Source organism: Lemur catta, chromosome 7 (assembly GCF_020740605.2).
Source record: "Lemur catta isolate mLemCat1 chromosome 7, mLemCat1.pri, whole genome shotgun sequence".
In the NCBI taxonomy this organism is placed as follows: domain Eukaryota; kingdom Metazoa; phylum Chordata; class Mammalia; order Primates; family Lemuridae; genus Lemur; species Lemur catta.
This window is the reverse complement of record NC_059134.1, coordinates 107,805,944-107,821,598: the sequence shown is the minus strand read 5'-3', so window position 1 is coordinate 107,821,598 and position 15,655 is coordinate 107,805,944. Positions and strand designations below refer to the sequence as shown.

Below are 15,655 nucleotides of genomic sequence, written 5' to 3'. Positions count from 1 at the left end.
TTTACGGAAGGAATTTATTGTTCCGGAACTGAAGTTGCTCACAGTTATTGACAGGGGTACACTAGGTGGGGCTTGTCCATTTCCGTGACGCCTGCGTGAGTCCGCGTGTGTCGAAGTACAAAAGAGGAAGGCTAGCGAGAGGTATTGCTGTCGGTCTCCTCTGTCTCGCGGACGAGCCCCTGCCCGCTGGTACTGTGTGGCTTTTGCTGTTACAGGTGTTTAATTTTGTCTTATGTGTAGAAATCCCAGCCTGTGGTGGAGGCTTAACGTTAACAGAAGCGTTAAAATCTATACACAGGGACACCCAAAGCGAAGGACGGGCCACAGCGAAGACATGCACCGGCCCTGCCGCCTGCGCCACCCGCCGGCTGCACCAGGGCGGCTTGTGGCCAGCGGGGGGGGGGGGCCGGCCGCCCCGACAGGAGGGGACGCGGGTGGGAGTGGAGATGTGGGGGCCTGCCGGGCGGGCAGTGGCCACGGCCCCACCCTGCTGTGTGCAGGAACACGCCCCGTCACGCCGCCCACTCTGCCTTTTGTTGGTTTTTTTTTTTTTTTTCATCTTTTTTCCATTTTAATACAAAAAGCCCCACGGTGCAGCTGCCATCCTGTGTGGGCCGGCTCCGGGCCCCCCCGCCCTTCGCTCACGGGCACAAGCCCCAGCCTGGGCCTGGACGGGCCCCGCAGAACCAGAGCTGCTGCCACACGGTCACCAAGCAGCCGGACGGAGCTGCCGCCCGTTCTTTAAATATAGATATGTGCGTGTAGAAATGCCGAGAGCGGGAACTGACACACAAAGGCCCTGCCCAGCAGCCCCCCCACACCCCTTTCCAAAAACAACCGAGAAAAAAAGTTTATAAAAATATCTTGCAGGAATTCTTTAAAGTTTACAGTAGCTGCTGGCGCCTTGTCCACGGCTGCCCCTGCGCCCCTCCCTGCTGGAGACACAGGGCGGGGCCGCCCTTCCCTGAACAGAGAAGTGCGGAGACTCAGCAAATTCACACAGCGGACGAGCGGCACTGCCCTGGCCCAGCCGCGTCTCAGTCTCCATGGGAACGTCGCGCCCATGCGCCCCCCGGCCCCAGGTGAGGTGCAGGACTGGATGCAGGGGGCCGCGAGGCTGCAGGTGGGGGCCGGGGGCTGGGCGTCCAGTGCGGGGTCGGGGGCGCCGGGCGGGGCTGTTCCTGCTGCTTCGCCCCGGGGCCCTGCCCTGGAGGCCGCCCAGGGTCTGGACGGGCCGGGCAGGAGGCGGCCTCCCCACAGAGCCTGGGCCTCTCGGCGGCCACGCGGGCCGAGGACGGGCAGCGGGCGGGGCCTCGCCCGGCAGCAGCGGCAGGAGGAGCAGGGAGGGCGGGTCCGCGCAGCTGCCTTCGGTCAGCCAGTGTCCGGCGCAGGGCACAGAGGACGGCCTCGTGGAGGTGACATGTTAGCTTTTCGGGATAATTCCTGGTATCAAGAGTGGAAACAAGTGATGCTGTCAGAGACAGGCAGAGACAGAGACCGCGAGAGAGAAAGAGCGAGCGCGTGGCCCAGCCCGCAGGCCGCGGCCCGCCGGGCCCTTCCTTTCCTCCCTGGCTCCAGAACCCGGTCCAGAGGGGGCGCGGGCGGCGCTGTCAGTGCTGTGCTGGGGGAGGGGCTAGTGTGTCTAAGGCTGCTCGTGGCGGGCAGCGGGCGGCCCCATCTTGGCCATGTCCTTGCCCGCCGGGTACTCGGCGTCCCCTCCAGGGCCAGGGCCAGCGGCCGCGGAGTCACCGAGTGGGCCGTGGGCGCTCCGCTTGGCGGGCGAGCTGGGGGCCTGGGCCGCCTGCCCGTTCTTCTCGTCTGAAAAAAGTTGTTTAATTACGTCAAAGAAGTTACTCAATGGGCTGCCTGGGTACACAGAACAGAGACAAAAAAAGAGAAAAGGACAGGAAAGAGGAAGGGAGGGAAGGAGAGAGAAAGAACAAACAAACAAATGAACGAAGGGGCCTTAACAGAGAAAGGAAAACCCAACGAGATGAGGGCGGAGGGGCGCGGAGCAGGTGCAGGCGGGCGGCAAGCGGGGCAGGTGGCTGGCGGGGGCCCTGCGTGCCAGGGGCCGTGAGGCCTATGCCTGAGTTGCCATCCAGAACCCAGAGCGCTTTGGAGAACCGAGGCTCGGGCAGGTGGGGAGACCCCTTCTCCCTCTCCGGGCCTGGCCCTGAGGCCTTGGGGCCACCCCAGCCTCCTGGCCGTGAAGGCTGGCTGAGCCCGGCCCGGAGGTGGCAGCCTAAGTGCCAGGGGCCCTGAGGCTGAGCAGCACCCCGGGAGCAGCTGCTGGTGCCGTGTGCGGCCTGCCCTGCGGTGGGGAGGCTGGAGCCAGCGCCCGCGGAAGACACGGGAGAGGAGGATGAGCCTGCCGCAGCCCCCCGGGCCTGGAGCCAGCCCCTGGCCACGTGGATGGAGTTCAGCAGCAGCGGACAGACAGATGGACAGATGAGTGGACAGGCGTGGAGGGGTTGGGGAGCAGGCGAGGGGCAGGCAGCCGGAGTCGGGTCCCTAGTCCCGGAGGCAGGAGGAATGGGCAGAAACGGGGTGACTACCCCCTTCTGGGGTGCTGTGCCCACTACCCAGGTGGGCCGATGGGCACCTCAACTCCACTTCCTAACCCTGACCCCCACCTGAGCCCAGAGCCCCAGGCCCTTCTTTTGGGACCAGGCATGGCCGGGAGGGGGCGCGTGGGCACCCCGACCCCCGCGGGGCCCACAGGGCTGGAGTCCACCCTGACCCAGGCCAGGGCTTGCGGGCGGGACCCTGGCTGGCCTGTGGGGAGCGCGGGGGCCGGGGAGCCCGGGCTGCGGGGCGTTGGTGTCCACACCAGGGGCTTGGCACGGCCTGGGCGGGGGCAGTGGCCAGAGCCCGCGAGCGGGAGGCGTGGCGGGCGGAGGTGCGGGTGAGCAGGGAGTCTTACCACATTTGGAAAGCCGCCCCGTCATCATTTCCATACAGTTAGTGGTGTCTGGAGCACAGAACGGAGAGAGGGCAGAGTGAAAAGGGGGCCCCTCGACCTGGCTGGACGGCTGCCCCGGCCGCGGCAGGCCCAGAGGGGGCAGAGGCAGAGCCCTGTGGACAGCAGAGGGTCCCCGGCCGCCAGAGCCGGAGCCCGGATGTGGTGGTCGCCCGGGTCTGCCACCCTCCTGCCTGCCCTGGCCGCCTGCCCCCTCACTCTGCCACTCGGCAGCACCAGGCTGGTGGCTTCCAGGCCATCCCAGGCTCGTCCGGGCACCCCGTCTTGGCCCTCTCCCATCCTCTGTGGGACCTGGGGACCCCGGTGCTGGCAGGAGGCCAGGGCTGGGTGGTGGTGGGGGCCCTGGGGTGGGGGCTGTTCCCCCAAGGCCCTCACATGTCCACCCAGCCTGCTCTTGGCCTGCTCACTGGGGCCTCAGCCTCCCCTCGCTGGACCAACTGGGGTCCCCACCATGGTGGCCACCAGGTCCCTTGGAGGATGGGCAGTGCCTGAGGGGCCCCTCCTGCAGGGACTCAGAGCTGAGCTGGCCAGGCAGCGTCCCGCGTGGGAGGGAGGGCACAGGGAAGTCCGTGGGAGGCAGCAGTGGGGCAGGTTGGGGTCCCAGGCTGGGCTCCCCAAGTCCAGGGGGAGACAGACGAGGCCCAGAGTAGGCACCCAGGAGTCGGGGGCAGGGCTGGAGGGGGGCCGGGCACGGCCATGTGCTGATGGAAAGAGCCACCCCTCGTGGCCCGGCTCGAGCCCACCACCCGGCCAGGGGCAGAGAGAGACTGTGGTGCCCGGGCGTCACCGCAGGTCTGGGGATCCCGCAGCACACACCAGGCCCGGGGTTTGCTTGCCTGTCCTTTGTTCCCTGGCCTCAGTTTCCCTCCCTAAGGTGGAGGTCTTATTTCTCAAGAGCTCAAGGAGCCAGAGGCTGCCACAGGCTGACAGCGCGGCCCCCGGCGTAGGACAAGGCCCACATGCCCGCTGCCCGGGAACCTGCCGTGCTCCCTGCCCACCGAGCCAGCCCCCTGGGGCCTGGGCAGGGCCAAGGCTGTTGGGAGCTCAGCCTCCTCCTGCCAACTGGGGGTGAGTGTTTTGGGGGTTTGTCCCCAGGTGATGGGATGAGGGTGGTGGAGGGGGATGGGTGGGGCCGACTCCGGCCCCCAGGACCCCCAGAAGCACAGGTGGTGACCCTGACAGGCCACCCAGCTCTGGAGAAGACAGGCTGGGCAAAGGCTCCACTGAGGGCCCAGGTCCCCAAGGTCAGGGTCAGTGTGACCCGCATCACCCCGGCGCCGCACCGCCACTCGGACGCTCACCCTGGCTAACAGCCTGCACCCGCCACCGCCCACCCCTGCCCTGCCCGCCACTCGTGGGCCCAGGGGCGCAGGGGGCCTCCCTGCCCGACGCTGGGTGGCGCAGACCCTCGGGCTCCGGGGACCTCGGGGCTCTAGGCCCAGGCAGCCCCTTCCCCGCTGTAGCTGGGCCTCAGGCCCGTCCGCCTGCAGCAGGCTGGGCTCCGGGCAGTCAGGACTGCGGGGGGCTGGGGGCTACAGCACAGCCGGCAGCCCGTGTGCGGCTGCCCAGCAGGTGGGCTGGCTGCCCGGGGCACCCTGGCCTGGCCTGGCCTGGCCTGGGCTGGGACCGCCAGGCGGGCGTGGGGAGCCCTTCTCAGGACCTGCCCGCAGCCCCTCCCCGCCCCGGCGGCAGGCCGGACGCCTTACCTGCCAGCGTCAGAGGCTACTCTCGTAGCTGGTGGCCACCTTCTGGCCCTTAAGCCCAGCACCCCAGCTTAGTCCTGGCGCTGGCGGGGGAGGTTCTACAGTGGACAAGAGGCGCCTTTCAGTGCGGTGCGGCTGGCCCTACGTCCCTGGGACAGAGGCGGGCCAGGCCCGCCGGGCGGGGGCCCTGCTCCCTGAGCGGTGCAGCCACAGCTCGGGCGGGGGTCCTGCCGCGGGCCAGGGCTGCGCCCGGGTCGTCACGCCTCCTGTCCACACGGCCATCGCCCCGGACGAGCGGAGCCCTCACCTGCCAGGTGCTGGGCCGCCGGCTGGTCGTGCGTGCTCAGCAGCTGGGCCTGGATGGTCTCCACCACCCTCTTGAAGCGGCGGCTCGGGCCTGGGGGAGACAGATGGTTACGCCCCAGGCAGGGCCGGGCCGAGGCCACCCCTGGCCTCCGCTCACCTGAGAGGAGGGTGAAGGTGACAGAGTAGATGCCGTTCTCCTTCTGGGCCTCCCCGCCCTCGGTGTAGGTGATGTCCACCTGGAACTTGACAGGCTTCTGGAACACGGCAGGGCCTCCCGTCGCCTTGTACTCGGCCCGGAAGCTCGTCTGGGAGATAACACTGTGGCCCAGGCTGGGGATCTGCGGAGGGCGGCGGCGGCGTGAGCGTGGCTGGAGACGCCGGGTGGGGAGCGCGTCCCGGCCCCCCAGAGCCCCCTGCCCAGGACACGCCAGGCTCTCGAGGAGGGCAGGACAGGGGAGCCACCGGGCTTCGTCAGAGCGCAGAGATGGGGGGCAGGGCGAGGGTGAGGCGGGAGAGACGTGAGGGGCCTGGGTCCCCGGCTTCCTGCCGCATGTGGGGACGGTGCCCTCCCCCCACGCACACGCAGGAGCCGGGGCTGCCCACGGATCCACAGCGCAGACGGAGCCCCAGAGCCAGGGTCCCCAGTACACGGGCTGCCAGTGCCCAGGGTGGCAGGGGGAGGTGGCCGAGGGCACCCCCAAGTCTGAGGTCAGCCTTGGCGACCCAGAGCAGTGCTGGGGGGTGTGAGTGGAAGGTTGGGCGTGGGCCAAGGATGCTGGGGTGCCCCAGGGGACCCCAGAGGACCAGTGTCCAGGGGGGCAAGGCCAGCCCTGTGCTAGAGAAGCTGCCATGGGGGTTGTGGACTCTTGCTCAGTGCACGGCAGCCTGTCACCCGCGGGGCCTGCCCTGGGGCAGCGCTGACTCCCCCTGCCGGGCACCAGCACAGGGCAGCCCTGGGGGGTTGGGCCGGGGGCTTCGGCGATGCAGCCTGCACAGGGTCCCCACGAGACTCAGGGGCTCACATCCCTTCTGCTCCTCAGAACCCTGGGACGTGGATGGCCGCGGGCTCCACAGGCAGGGCGAGGCCAGGCAGCTTGGTGGTGAGGATGGGACAAGGAGACAGAGACCCGGGGCCCGGGATGGCCACCCAGGGGTAGCAGGCCCTGCACGGGGCCCTGGGGTCACAGCTGCGCCTTTGCTGTCCCCCCCAGGGCTGCATGGTGGCTGCGGGACTCACCGACAGGAAGGCGTGCACAATGTCAGCCTTGATGGAGCTCAGCGGCTTGTCCTTGATGACCACGAAGATCTGCTCCTCCTTCTCCAGGTTGATGAAGTTGCCGAACCAGGACTTCTTGGCCAGCCTGGGCGGGGGGGACCAAGGCTGCTGTGGGCAGGGTGTGGTGCCCGATCCACACGCCTGCTGCCCTGGCCCAGGACGGGCTGCCGAGCACCCAAGTCCTGTGGGACGGGGACAGCTCGCTCCACGGCCCCAGCCAGGCCCCACCCCAATCCCACAACCTCATCCCAAATGCCTCAGCACTAACCTCAATGCCCAGCGCCCTACTCTACCCCAAATACCGCAAACGCCTTTACTCTAAATGCCCCAAACTTACCACAAACACCTCAATCCTACCCCAAATCCCCCAACCCTGCCCTAAATGCCCCAAACTTACCCTAACCCAACCATCTGAACTCTAACCCAAACACCTTAGCCCTAACGCAGACCCCGCAAATGCCCTGCCCCTACCCCAAAAGCCTTAACCATAACTTGAACACTCTAAACCTTAATGCCCTGACTCAAACCCAGACGCACTAACTCAGATCCCCCCCACCCCAAACACCCTAACCTTGCTTCTCTCACCAGGTCCCAGGGCCCTGACCAGGCCCCAGAGCTGGAAGCCCAGCTGGAAGGAGTGGGGTGGGCGCCCTGCCTGGCTTCTCTGCCTAAGTGGCTGAGGCCGGCAGCATCCCGGCGGAGGGGCTGCAGCCTGGTGCGGGGGGCGCCGGGGAGCCGCACCCAGGCACTGACGGCACAGAGAGGTGCTGCGTGCCCCTCCCACTCGGAGGAGCAGCCTCAGCTGCCTGGGGCCGCACTCCTGTCCTGGGACAGGTGGCTGCGTGGCTGCCCGTGTCCCTGTTGCTCTGGCCTGGCATGGCCACTCCTCCCTCTAGAACAGAGGTGGCTCCCAGACCTCCAGGGCTGCGGGGGAAGGGCCCACCCAGAGCTCGCCGTGGCCCTCGGCTCCCAGAGGCCGCTTCGAGGGGCCGTCCACCTGGTGCAGTGCTGCCCACCCGGCTGCAGGACTCGCCTGACCCTGGCGTTCCTTCCAGCATGGCCCGGCACCCAGCGGAGGCAAGCGCTGGCAGACGTGGCCTCCGCGCCCCCCAGCCCCACCTGCGCCTCGCTCTCACGCCGTGAGCCCTCCTTCCCACCAGCACCCGACCTCGACTCTCTTCCTGCCAGGACAACCTGGGAGTGTGAGGGACGCAGGCCCACCCTGCTGGCGGCTGCCCACTGGCGTGACGCGGAGGCCTCTGCCCAGCATCCTGCGAGGACCCGAATCCCACCCACAGCCACGGGAGCTTGGAAGTGGGTCCAGTCCAGCCTCCAGTGCACAGCCCAGCGATGTGCTGACTGCAGCCTCGTGCGACCCACAGGCAGGACCCCAGGCAGGGCCCAGGACAGCCGCGGAAGCTGCAAGATGGCGAGTGTGTGTTGTTCGATCGTGGAGCTCTGGATGGTTTGTCATGTGGCAACAGCTGACGGATACAGCCGGGCAGGCTTTCCACTGCCTCCCCTGCAGCTACGGCATGGACATGTGACCTAGGCTCTGCCAATCACATGCTCCCACGCAGGCTGGGGGCCAGGGCTGCAAAGGGGCGTCTGGGGCCCCTGCTGGTGCTCAGCCGTCTTTGCCTTCTTGACGTCCCTCCGCGCTCCAGCCAGCACCTGCCGCGGTCTTGCCCTGGCCCCACACCAAGGCCTGGGCCCGGGAGGTGCTCAAGGAACCTTTGCTGATGGCTCACGGGGCAGCCAGGCCATCCAGGAAACCAGAGGGGCTTCTGCACGCTCCTCTCTTGACGACGACAGCAGAGAAAACCAACAGAAACTGGACTTTGTTCTTTGGGACCCGGGTGTGTGGTGTCCGGAAGAGACAGTCCAGTGTCCGAGAGACCGGGGCAGGCGTGTGGTTGGGGGGCCTGGGCCGTCCACCCCGGAGTCCCTGGCGGGGCCGCAGCGCCAGTGTGCACGTTGCTGCAGGTGGTCTCGGACCGGCAGGGCAGGGGGCTGCGTCCCGTCAGCCGCAGGCCTCGCAAGAACAAGGCCGAGGGGTCCCACAGAAGAAAGAATCTTCCTCAGGACTGTGACGTGGCAGTCTGGGCTCGTGGGGACGCCAGCCCACCGAGTTCCAGCCCCACAAGCTGCCACCTCACGGCCCATTCCTGAGGACACATGCCGGACGCTGCTTCTCTGGAGAACCCTGGCAGGCGCAGGGCTAGCAGCAGGTGGGGACCAGGCCCCGGCGGGCGCCTGCTCAGCACAGAGGGGCTGTGGCAGGTGAACCGCGTCGGACCCTCAGGCAGGGCTGAGCCCCAGAGCGTGTCGGGGGCGGGAGGGCAGCAGGCGGAGGGCGCTGAGAAGGTGCTGAGCCACTGGGGCTTTTGTCCGACTTTCCCGGAAAATGTAATTGCGAGTGTTTATGAAAGCGTTTGACTCCAGCAGAGATGGCGACTTGAGGCCTGACCAGAGGATACAGAAGCGTCCCCTGAACCCAGTACCTCAGGGCCACAAAGCACAGTGGCCCTGCCTGGGCACCCCGCCGGGAAGGTGGCTCCGGCTGGCCCGGGGGTCTGACTCGGGTGGGGTCCTGGGCCCGACTGCAGACCTGCTCCAGGCGAGTCCGGCGCTGAGCAGTGGGTTCCCGCAGTGGCCTTGTTCAGGGCCAAAGGCAGGAGGAAGGTCTCGCCCGGCGGCTGTTTCCGAGGTCGTGTGCACGAGGCCCCCACGGCCCTGTCCTGGCTGCTGCTCTGTGGCTGCCCCGCACGGGCTCGCCTCGCGTGTTCACGCATGTGCGCTGTCAGCCGCCGAGACGCTGCCCCGTGACAAAGGCTGTCGTGGAGAGCCTGGGTGCCGGGTTCTCTCCAGGGCTGGACAGCGGGGAAGGCGGCTGCCACAGGGACATCGCGGGTCTGCTGGGTCTTGCACGTCGGTGAGCGGAGGGCTAGGATGGCTTCTGCCCGGCCCACCCTGCCCTGCACCCACCCCCGGCTCCGTTGCACCTGGACTCTGCCAAGGCCACCCCCACGCCACACACCTGCTCCTGCCAGGCCCCTGTCCCATGACCGGCCTAGACTGTTTCTTTCCTAAGACCCCACTGTCCCTACAAGCCTGTCTCTGCTCCTGGGGGGCCCAGGCCTCGGGGAGCACTGCCCAGCACACCCCTCGTCCCCACAGGCTGTGGCTTTGGAACAGAGCTGTGCCCCTCCTGCCGCCCCCTGACCTCCCGCCCCCGCAGCACTCACAGCTGGGGGCTGTGGAGACGCGGCCAAGACAGGGGCCCAAGGCAGGCCCTGCCCGCGGCAGGAGGTGGAGGGAGGGACCCAGGAGCTCGGCCTGCGTGCGTTGGGGGTGGTCCCCACACCCTCCCCTGCCGGCCTGGCCCAGGCATCAGGCTTTGAGCACGAACCACTTACTCTGGGGATGACTCCGGGGTCAGGCTGGACATCTCCTCCGGCGTCGGAACTGCACGAGGGACGGATGGGGGGCATGGTGGGCACGCCGGCCACCCGAGGGGCCGCAGGGCCCTGGGAGCCTCTGGTGCCCAAGTTGGGAGGGGCCTGTCTGGCCACCAGCAGCCCCCAGACCCTGGCACTGCGTACGGGGCAGCGGCCTGAGACACACGCATGGGCAGGTTCCAGGACACGCAAACATGCAGAGGTGCTGCCCGGGCCCCCGACTGAACACGCGGTTAAGGGCATAGGCCCATGGGGGGGCAGCGGGGCGGACGGGGACCCACGTGCTGCAGACCCTGCTGGTACCCCTCCCTCGTAGCCCTCCCCCCACTCTGGCGCCCCCCCAGGCAGGGCTCACCTTGCAGTTTCCGGCGGTGGAAACGGGGTGAACCCAGGAAGCTGTTCTTGATGGAATTGAGCCGTGTCCTCCAGGGCACCCCGCCGACGCTGGGGCTGGACGGCGGCGTGGGGTTGGGCGTGCCGGCTGGGCTCTCCTTTGGCGTGTGGACGGGAGTCCCCTTGGGGGTGGGGAGGGGACTGCCCCTCGGTGAGGGGTGAGGGGTCACCTGTATGGTGGGGACAGATTTGGTGTTTGGTTCGGCCCCAGTGGGAGGGAGCCGGGTGGGGCCCAGGCACAGGGCCAGCTGGGGGCCCGGGCAGGTGGCGGGAGGCCGGGCCTGGGTGCCGGCTGGGAGTGGGTTGGACTTGGTGCCCTGCAGAGGCTTGTCGCTCAGCTTGGCCTTGCACGGCAAGGTCTGGGTCTTGGGGTTGGGCCTCGGGGCGGCCTGCGGCGGGAGGACGTGTCCGGGCCGCAAGCTGCTCCCACAAGCTTCGGGCTCCGTGGAGGCGGCTGGGGGGCAGGCCACAGAGGCCGGCGTGGGGGTGGGGGGGGGCAGGATGAACTTTCTAACAGGCTACAGGAGACACAGGCAGCAAGCGGTGGGGGGAAAACCCGCCCCGAGGGCCCGCCCGCCCCACATGCACACACGGCGCCCGCAGGACCAGAGACATTCAAGCAGGACCCCAGACGGGCCAACAGGGGAGGCAGCGGGCGGGGAGGGTTTGCCACAAAGGAAAACAAGTGACAGACGAGAAAACAAAAAGAAAACAAAACAAAAAACGTGCAGTTAGCAAGAGCAGCCCAAGCCCCACGCCTGTGCACTCGGGTGGGACAGCTTCCCGGGCGGGGCCCCGGCAGCCTGCCCCCACCCCGCACACTCGGACAGACGACGCATGCAGCCGTGGCCTGGGACCGCGGGGCACTCACCCGGGGGCTGCTGAGTGGGCTCGTGGACAGGCCTGAGGAGGCGCCGCTGATGGATCGTGACCTAGGACACAGCGCAGGGCCGAGACTTGGTGGGGGCCGCGGCTCCGCCTTCCCTGAGGGCCCCTCCGCGAGGCCTGGAGCTCACCAGGCCCCGCCCTGAGGGAGGGGCCCCGCAGCCTGCGAGCCCAGGGCGGTGTCAGAGCCCAGCGGGCCCATCCCAGCTCACCACAGGGGGTGGCACTGGGGCCTTCGGCAAGGCAGAGGGACGAGGAGACAAGACGGGACTTCCTGGGGCTCCAGCCCCTCCTGCTCCAGGCCCTACACTGGGTCCTCTGCCCCAAGGCCCCGCTGCCCAAGCCCAGCCGGCCTCCGAGCTGGGCTGTCACCACGTGGGCCACCAGCTGGGCACTAGCCCAGCCCTCCACGCCCACAGCTGCCCACGAGAGACGCCAGGGCCAGCCCTCGCCTGCCTCAGCCTGCACCTGGGGGCCTGGGCAGGGCCGGCGGGGCCTCCTCCCCTGCCGCCCCCCTGGCGGGAGACCTGGCCGGCCCGGCACACCCCGCAGAGATGCAGGCCTGCGGCTGCCCCCGGGCACAGCCAGGGTTGGCAGTTCCACCGCACCCGGAGTGTAAGCACCCGCCCGGCCCTGGGCAGCGGCACCTGACACAGAGGGGAAGAGGCCGAGGGAGCACAGGGGTGAAGAGGACAGAGAGAGAAGACCACCCAGGCCTGCCCCGCTAGCCGGCAGCCTGGGGGGCTCCATGGTGACACCCCTCCAGTTCCCCAACCTGACACAGCCAAGGGGCCAGAGGTGGCGGCGACCCCACGCCTGGCTCAGCCTGCCTGGGCCAGGACAGCCCCCAGGGCCAGGGCTGGGCCCAAAGATTTTGGGAACTGATCGGGGAGCCGGGGTCGGCCCCACCAGAAACAGCAACCAGGAGCGAGGCCCAGGGCCTCCTGCGGAACCAGCCGGGAGCTTGTCACCTGGCACCAGAAAAGCACAAAGGAAGTAACTGGAGGACGGGGTGGGGAGCCACATCCGGCCAGGCGGCCCCGGGGACTCTGAGCTGCCACTGCCGAGGCAGGAAAGACGGCGCGACCCTGAGGGCAGCCGGGGCAGGGAGGTGCACGGCAGGGACCAGGCAGCAGCCCCAAGGAGCAGTACCGCCTGCCTGGGGCTGGGGCCTGGGAGGCCCGGCCCTTGCAGAGGCTTCTCTGACCTTGGGCAGGAGGACAGGGATGAGGGTCAGCGTGGCAACGAGGTATGGCACAGCGGGAACCCTGTGGCAGTGGGGCCCGCGTGTGGGCCGGCCACCGGCCTCACCAGCACCCGCCATTGGCCTCTGTGGAGCCCGACGCAGGCTCTGCCCCTGGCTCGTGGGACAGGTCCGCTGCGGGTACCTGGGAGCCAGCCCCGCCACCAGGCCCGCCTGTCTGCCACCTGAGGCAGGGCAGCGTCTGGGGCTGGGAGGTGCGGGGTGCGTGGTCAGGGTGTGTACCTGTCTTCTTTGCTGAATTGGGGGTGGGCCTCAGCGATATCCAGGCTTTTACTGAACACTGCTTTACTACAGCAGGAACAAAGCAAGAAAACAGAGTTACCGACCCGGCCACACAGACACGGGCCAGCCACCGGGCCCGGGCCACGCGGCAAGAGCTGCACGCAGGTCTGGGGCCAGTGCAGACAGCACGGAGGGAGGTGGGCAGGGAGCCCTGCGGCCACAGCACACCCCACCCTGGTTACCTGCGGGGCAGCTGGCCTGGCCTGGCTGCGGGGATGCCCGGCCCCCCCTGCCCCTCCACCCCAGCCAGTGGCCCCAGGAGGTCCAGTGCCAAGCGGCTGGGGTCCCTGCTGGCTGTAGGTGTCCAAGCCAGAAGTGGAACTGGGTTGGGCGTGGCAGAGGCTTTCCAGGACGGTCCACACCTGGACCTCCCCAGCACCCCGCCCCGAGGCAGCCGGGCCTGGAGGCTGGGAAAGCAGCGGGAAGACGAGGCCAGGCAGTGGGGTGGGGTCTTGGACTCAGCCCTCAACCTGCACTGCAGGGTCAGGGAGCCCACAGAGAGGCAGCCACGCAGGCAGGAAACGGGCCCTCGAGCCCCCAGGAGGGGTCCTGCCGGGGCAACGTGTGCCCTGGACAAGCAAGGTGCCAGAGAGAGACCAGGTTGGTAAAGTGTGCCAGCAGCCCAGGGCAGTGGCCCAGACTGGCTAGAGAACTGGAAGGAGGTCCTGGAGGAACCCCGAGAAGGACCCAGGACTACCACGGGGCTGTGGTCTGCAGGGCCACCAGCACCAGGCTCAGGGCTGGAGACACAGCAGTCTGTCCTCACGGCCGACCAGCTGCCTTGTGCTTTCCACACAGGGCCTGGCCAATTCCTCAGGAGCATCCCTGCCCTGCCACAGCACCCAAATCCCGCTCTGGGAGCCGGGGGAGGGGGGCGGGGGGGCTCCCCAAAGGTGGCCAGGCCTACTGGGACACATGGGTGGTGGCCACAGGCCCCAAGGCTGGCCCCAGACTACGGGGAAGGTGGAGGCTTGCCCTGGAGGGGCTGCACCGGCTCCAGAGATCTGCTGGGGACCTCGAGCAGCCCAGCCCTGGCCTGGCCTCGGGCTCTGCAGAGCCTGGGAGCCTCCATGCATCCAGAGAACGTGTCGGGCAGCCCAGCCCTGCCCGTCAGCCCCAGATTCCACTTCCTGGCCCCCACACACCGCCACTGGCCACCCAGAGCTCAGTCCATCAAGTGGGGGACAGACTCCTAGGCCGGTGGCTTCAACAAGGTGTGATCACAGGCAGCTCAGCCAAGCAAAGCTGAAGTCAGGTCAGCCCAGTTCAGCTCAGTCATGCCCAGCCCTGCCCCACCCTGCTGCACCCAGCTCATCCAGCTCAGCCCAGCCCAGCCCCACCCAGCTCCATCCAGCTCAGCCCAGTCCAGCCCCACCCAGCTCAGCTGTGCCCACTTCAGCCCAGCCCAGCTCTATCCAGCTCAGCTGCACCCAGCTCAGCCCAGCCCCACCCAGCTCCATCCAGCTCAGCTCAGCCCAGCCCCACCCAGCTCCATCCAGCTCAGCTGTGCCTGGCTCAACCCAGTCCCACCCAGCTCCATCCAGCTCAGCTGTGCCCAGTTCAGCCCAGCCCAGCCCCACCCAGCTCCATCCAGCTCAGCCCAGCCCAGCCCCACCCAGCTCCATCCAGCTCAGCTGTGCCCAGTTCAGCCCAGCCCAGCCCCACCCAGCTCCATCCAGTCCAGTCCAGCCCCACCCTGCTGCACCCACTTCAGCCTAGCCCCGCCCTGCCCCACCCAGCTCCACCCAGCTCCATCCAGCTCAGCTGTGCCCAGTTCAGCCCCGCCCAACCCAGGTGCACGCAGTTCAACCTAGCTTAGCTCAGCTCCACTCCGTCCAGCCCCACCCAGCCCAGCTGCGCCCAGCGCCGCCCAACCCAGCCCCGCCCCTTGCCCCGCCCCCGCGCAGGACCCGGCCCGCACCCCAGGCGGCGACGCTGCCCCGGCGGGGCCCAGGGAGAGAAGCGCTGGGCGCACGCACCTCTGGCTGTGCTGGGCCATCTCGATGGCCCGGCGCGCCGGCACCGGGGAGCCGCCGTCCGTCACGCTGAGCACCTCCATGGACTTGCGCTCGGGCCGCCGCTTGCCGTGCCGGTTCAGCATCGGGGAGTCCACGCGCTTCCGCGGAGGGTCTGCGCACAGACGGGGCTCAGCCGGGGCGCGGGCCCGCGGGGCGCAGGGCGGGGCTCCCGGGCGTACCTATCTCGTTCCGCGGGGGCAGGTCCTCGTCCTCCTGGCTGGGGTACCTTTCTTTCCGGTCCAGGAGGAGGAAGTAGATCATCTTCTCCTGGTTTTCCCTGCGGGGCGACATGCGAGGCGCTGGCACGTGCGCCCCCCCGCCCCGCGCGCGCCCCGCGCCCGCCCGGCCTCCGCGCACGCACTCCTCCGACAGCAGGTCCTGCAGCAGCTTGTTGCGGTCGCGGAAGCAGCCCAGCGAGTGCATGCTGTCCAGCACGTCCGGGTCGATGTCCTCCAGGCTGGGCAGCGAGCGGATCTGCACCTTGCGGGGCGCTGGCTGCTCCGGCTCGGGCTCATTCTTGCCCCCTCTGTGGACACAGGCCGGGCCGCGTCACTCACCTGGGGCGGGCCGGAGGCTCCTCCCCCAGGCGGCCAGGAGGGTGGGAGGCCTACCCGCACCTGGCACGCCTGGCCCGAGTCCTGCGCTCTCCCTGCACCGGCCCTGCGGGCCTCCTGCGTCCTGCCCGCACCCCGCACCCGCGCCAGGGCGGCCGAGGCGGGGGCAGGGCCTGCGCTGGCGGCGCCCTCCCCCCGCCGTCCCTAGGAGGGCCTCCAGGCCACAGCGACAGGCAAAGCAGGCGATTAGTGGGAGAAAAGCTACTTACATATACCATATGTGTTTCTGAATGTGCTCTAGCTACAAGGAAAGAGAAACAGGGAGTTAGTACGGAGGGGACAGAGCCCGCATTAGGTGACGGAGGGGTGCCGCGGACAGAGCAGAGGGGAGGGCGGAGGAGGGGCGGGCAGCAGGGGCGCCAGCAGACGCGGGTCTGGGGACGAGCGGGGTCGGGAGGGGGTTCCAGGCAGGGCAGGGGCCTGGGTAAGGAGGAAGAGGCAAGGCGGGAAGCGGTGGCCCCTGGTGGCCC

At 68.7% G+C, this 15,655-nt stretch overlaps 2 protein-coding genes across 2 annotated transcripts in view; one reads left to right on the top strand and one right to left on the bottom strand.

Moving 5' to 3' along the window:
- Positions 1-15,655, bottom strand: part of BRSK2 (BR serine/threonine kinase 2) — a 48,609-nt gene continuing 32,954 nt past the window's right edge. Inside the window, exons 9-21 of the mRNA XM_045558564.1 lie at positions 15,395-15,426; positions 14,933-15,097; positions 14,751-14,848; positions 14,533-14,683; positions 12,494-12,559; positions 10,994-11,054; positions 10,085-10,292; positions 9,688-9,736; positions 6,230-6,353; positions 5,150-5,330; positions 4,994-5,083; positions 2,927-2,974; positions 1-1,866 (exon numbers count right to left, since the gene is read on the bottom strand). Of these exons, the coding sequence (XP_045414520.1) occupies positions 1,643-1,866; positions 2,927-2,974; positions 4,994-5,083; positions 5,150-5,330; positions 6,230-6,353; positions 9,688-9,736; positions 10,085-10,292; positions 10,994-11,054; positions 12,494-12,559; positions 14,533-14,683; positions 14,751-14,848; positions 14,933-15,097; positions 15,395-15,426 (1,497 nt within the window). The 3' untranslated portion in view covers positions 1-1,642. The remainder of the gene's footprint in view (positions 1,867-2,926; positions 2,975-4,993; positions 5,084-5,149; positions 5,331-6,229; positions 6,354-9,687; positions 9,737-10,084; positions 10,293-10,993; positions 11,055-12,493; positions 12,560-14,532; positions 14,684-14,750; positions 14,849-14,932; positions 15,098-15,394; positions 15,427-15,655) is intronic.
- Positions 1,497-7,849, top strand: LOC123642966 (translation initiation factor IF-2-like). Its single transcript, XM_045558563.1, has 2 exons — positions 1,497-4,051; positions 6,204-7,849. Exons 1-2 carry the CDS (start codon positions 3,123-3,125, stop codon positions 6,259-6,261), a joined length of 987 nt encoding a protein of 328 aa, XP_045414519.1. The 5' UTR covers positions 1,497-3,122; the 3' UTR covers positions 6,262-7,849.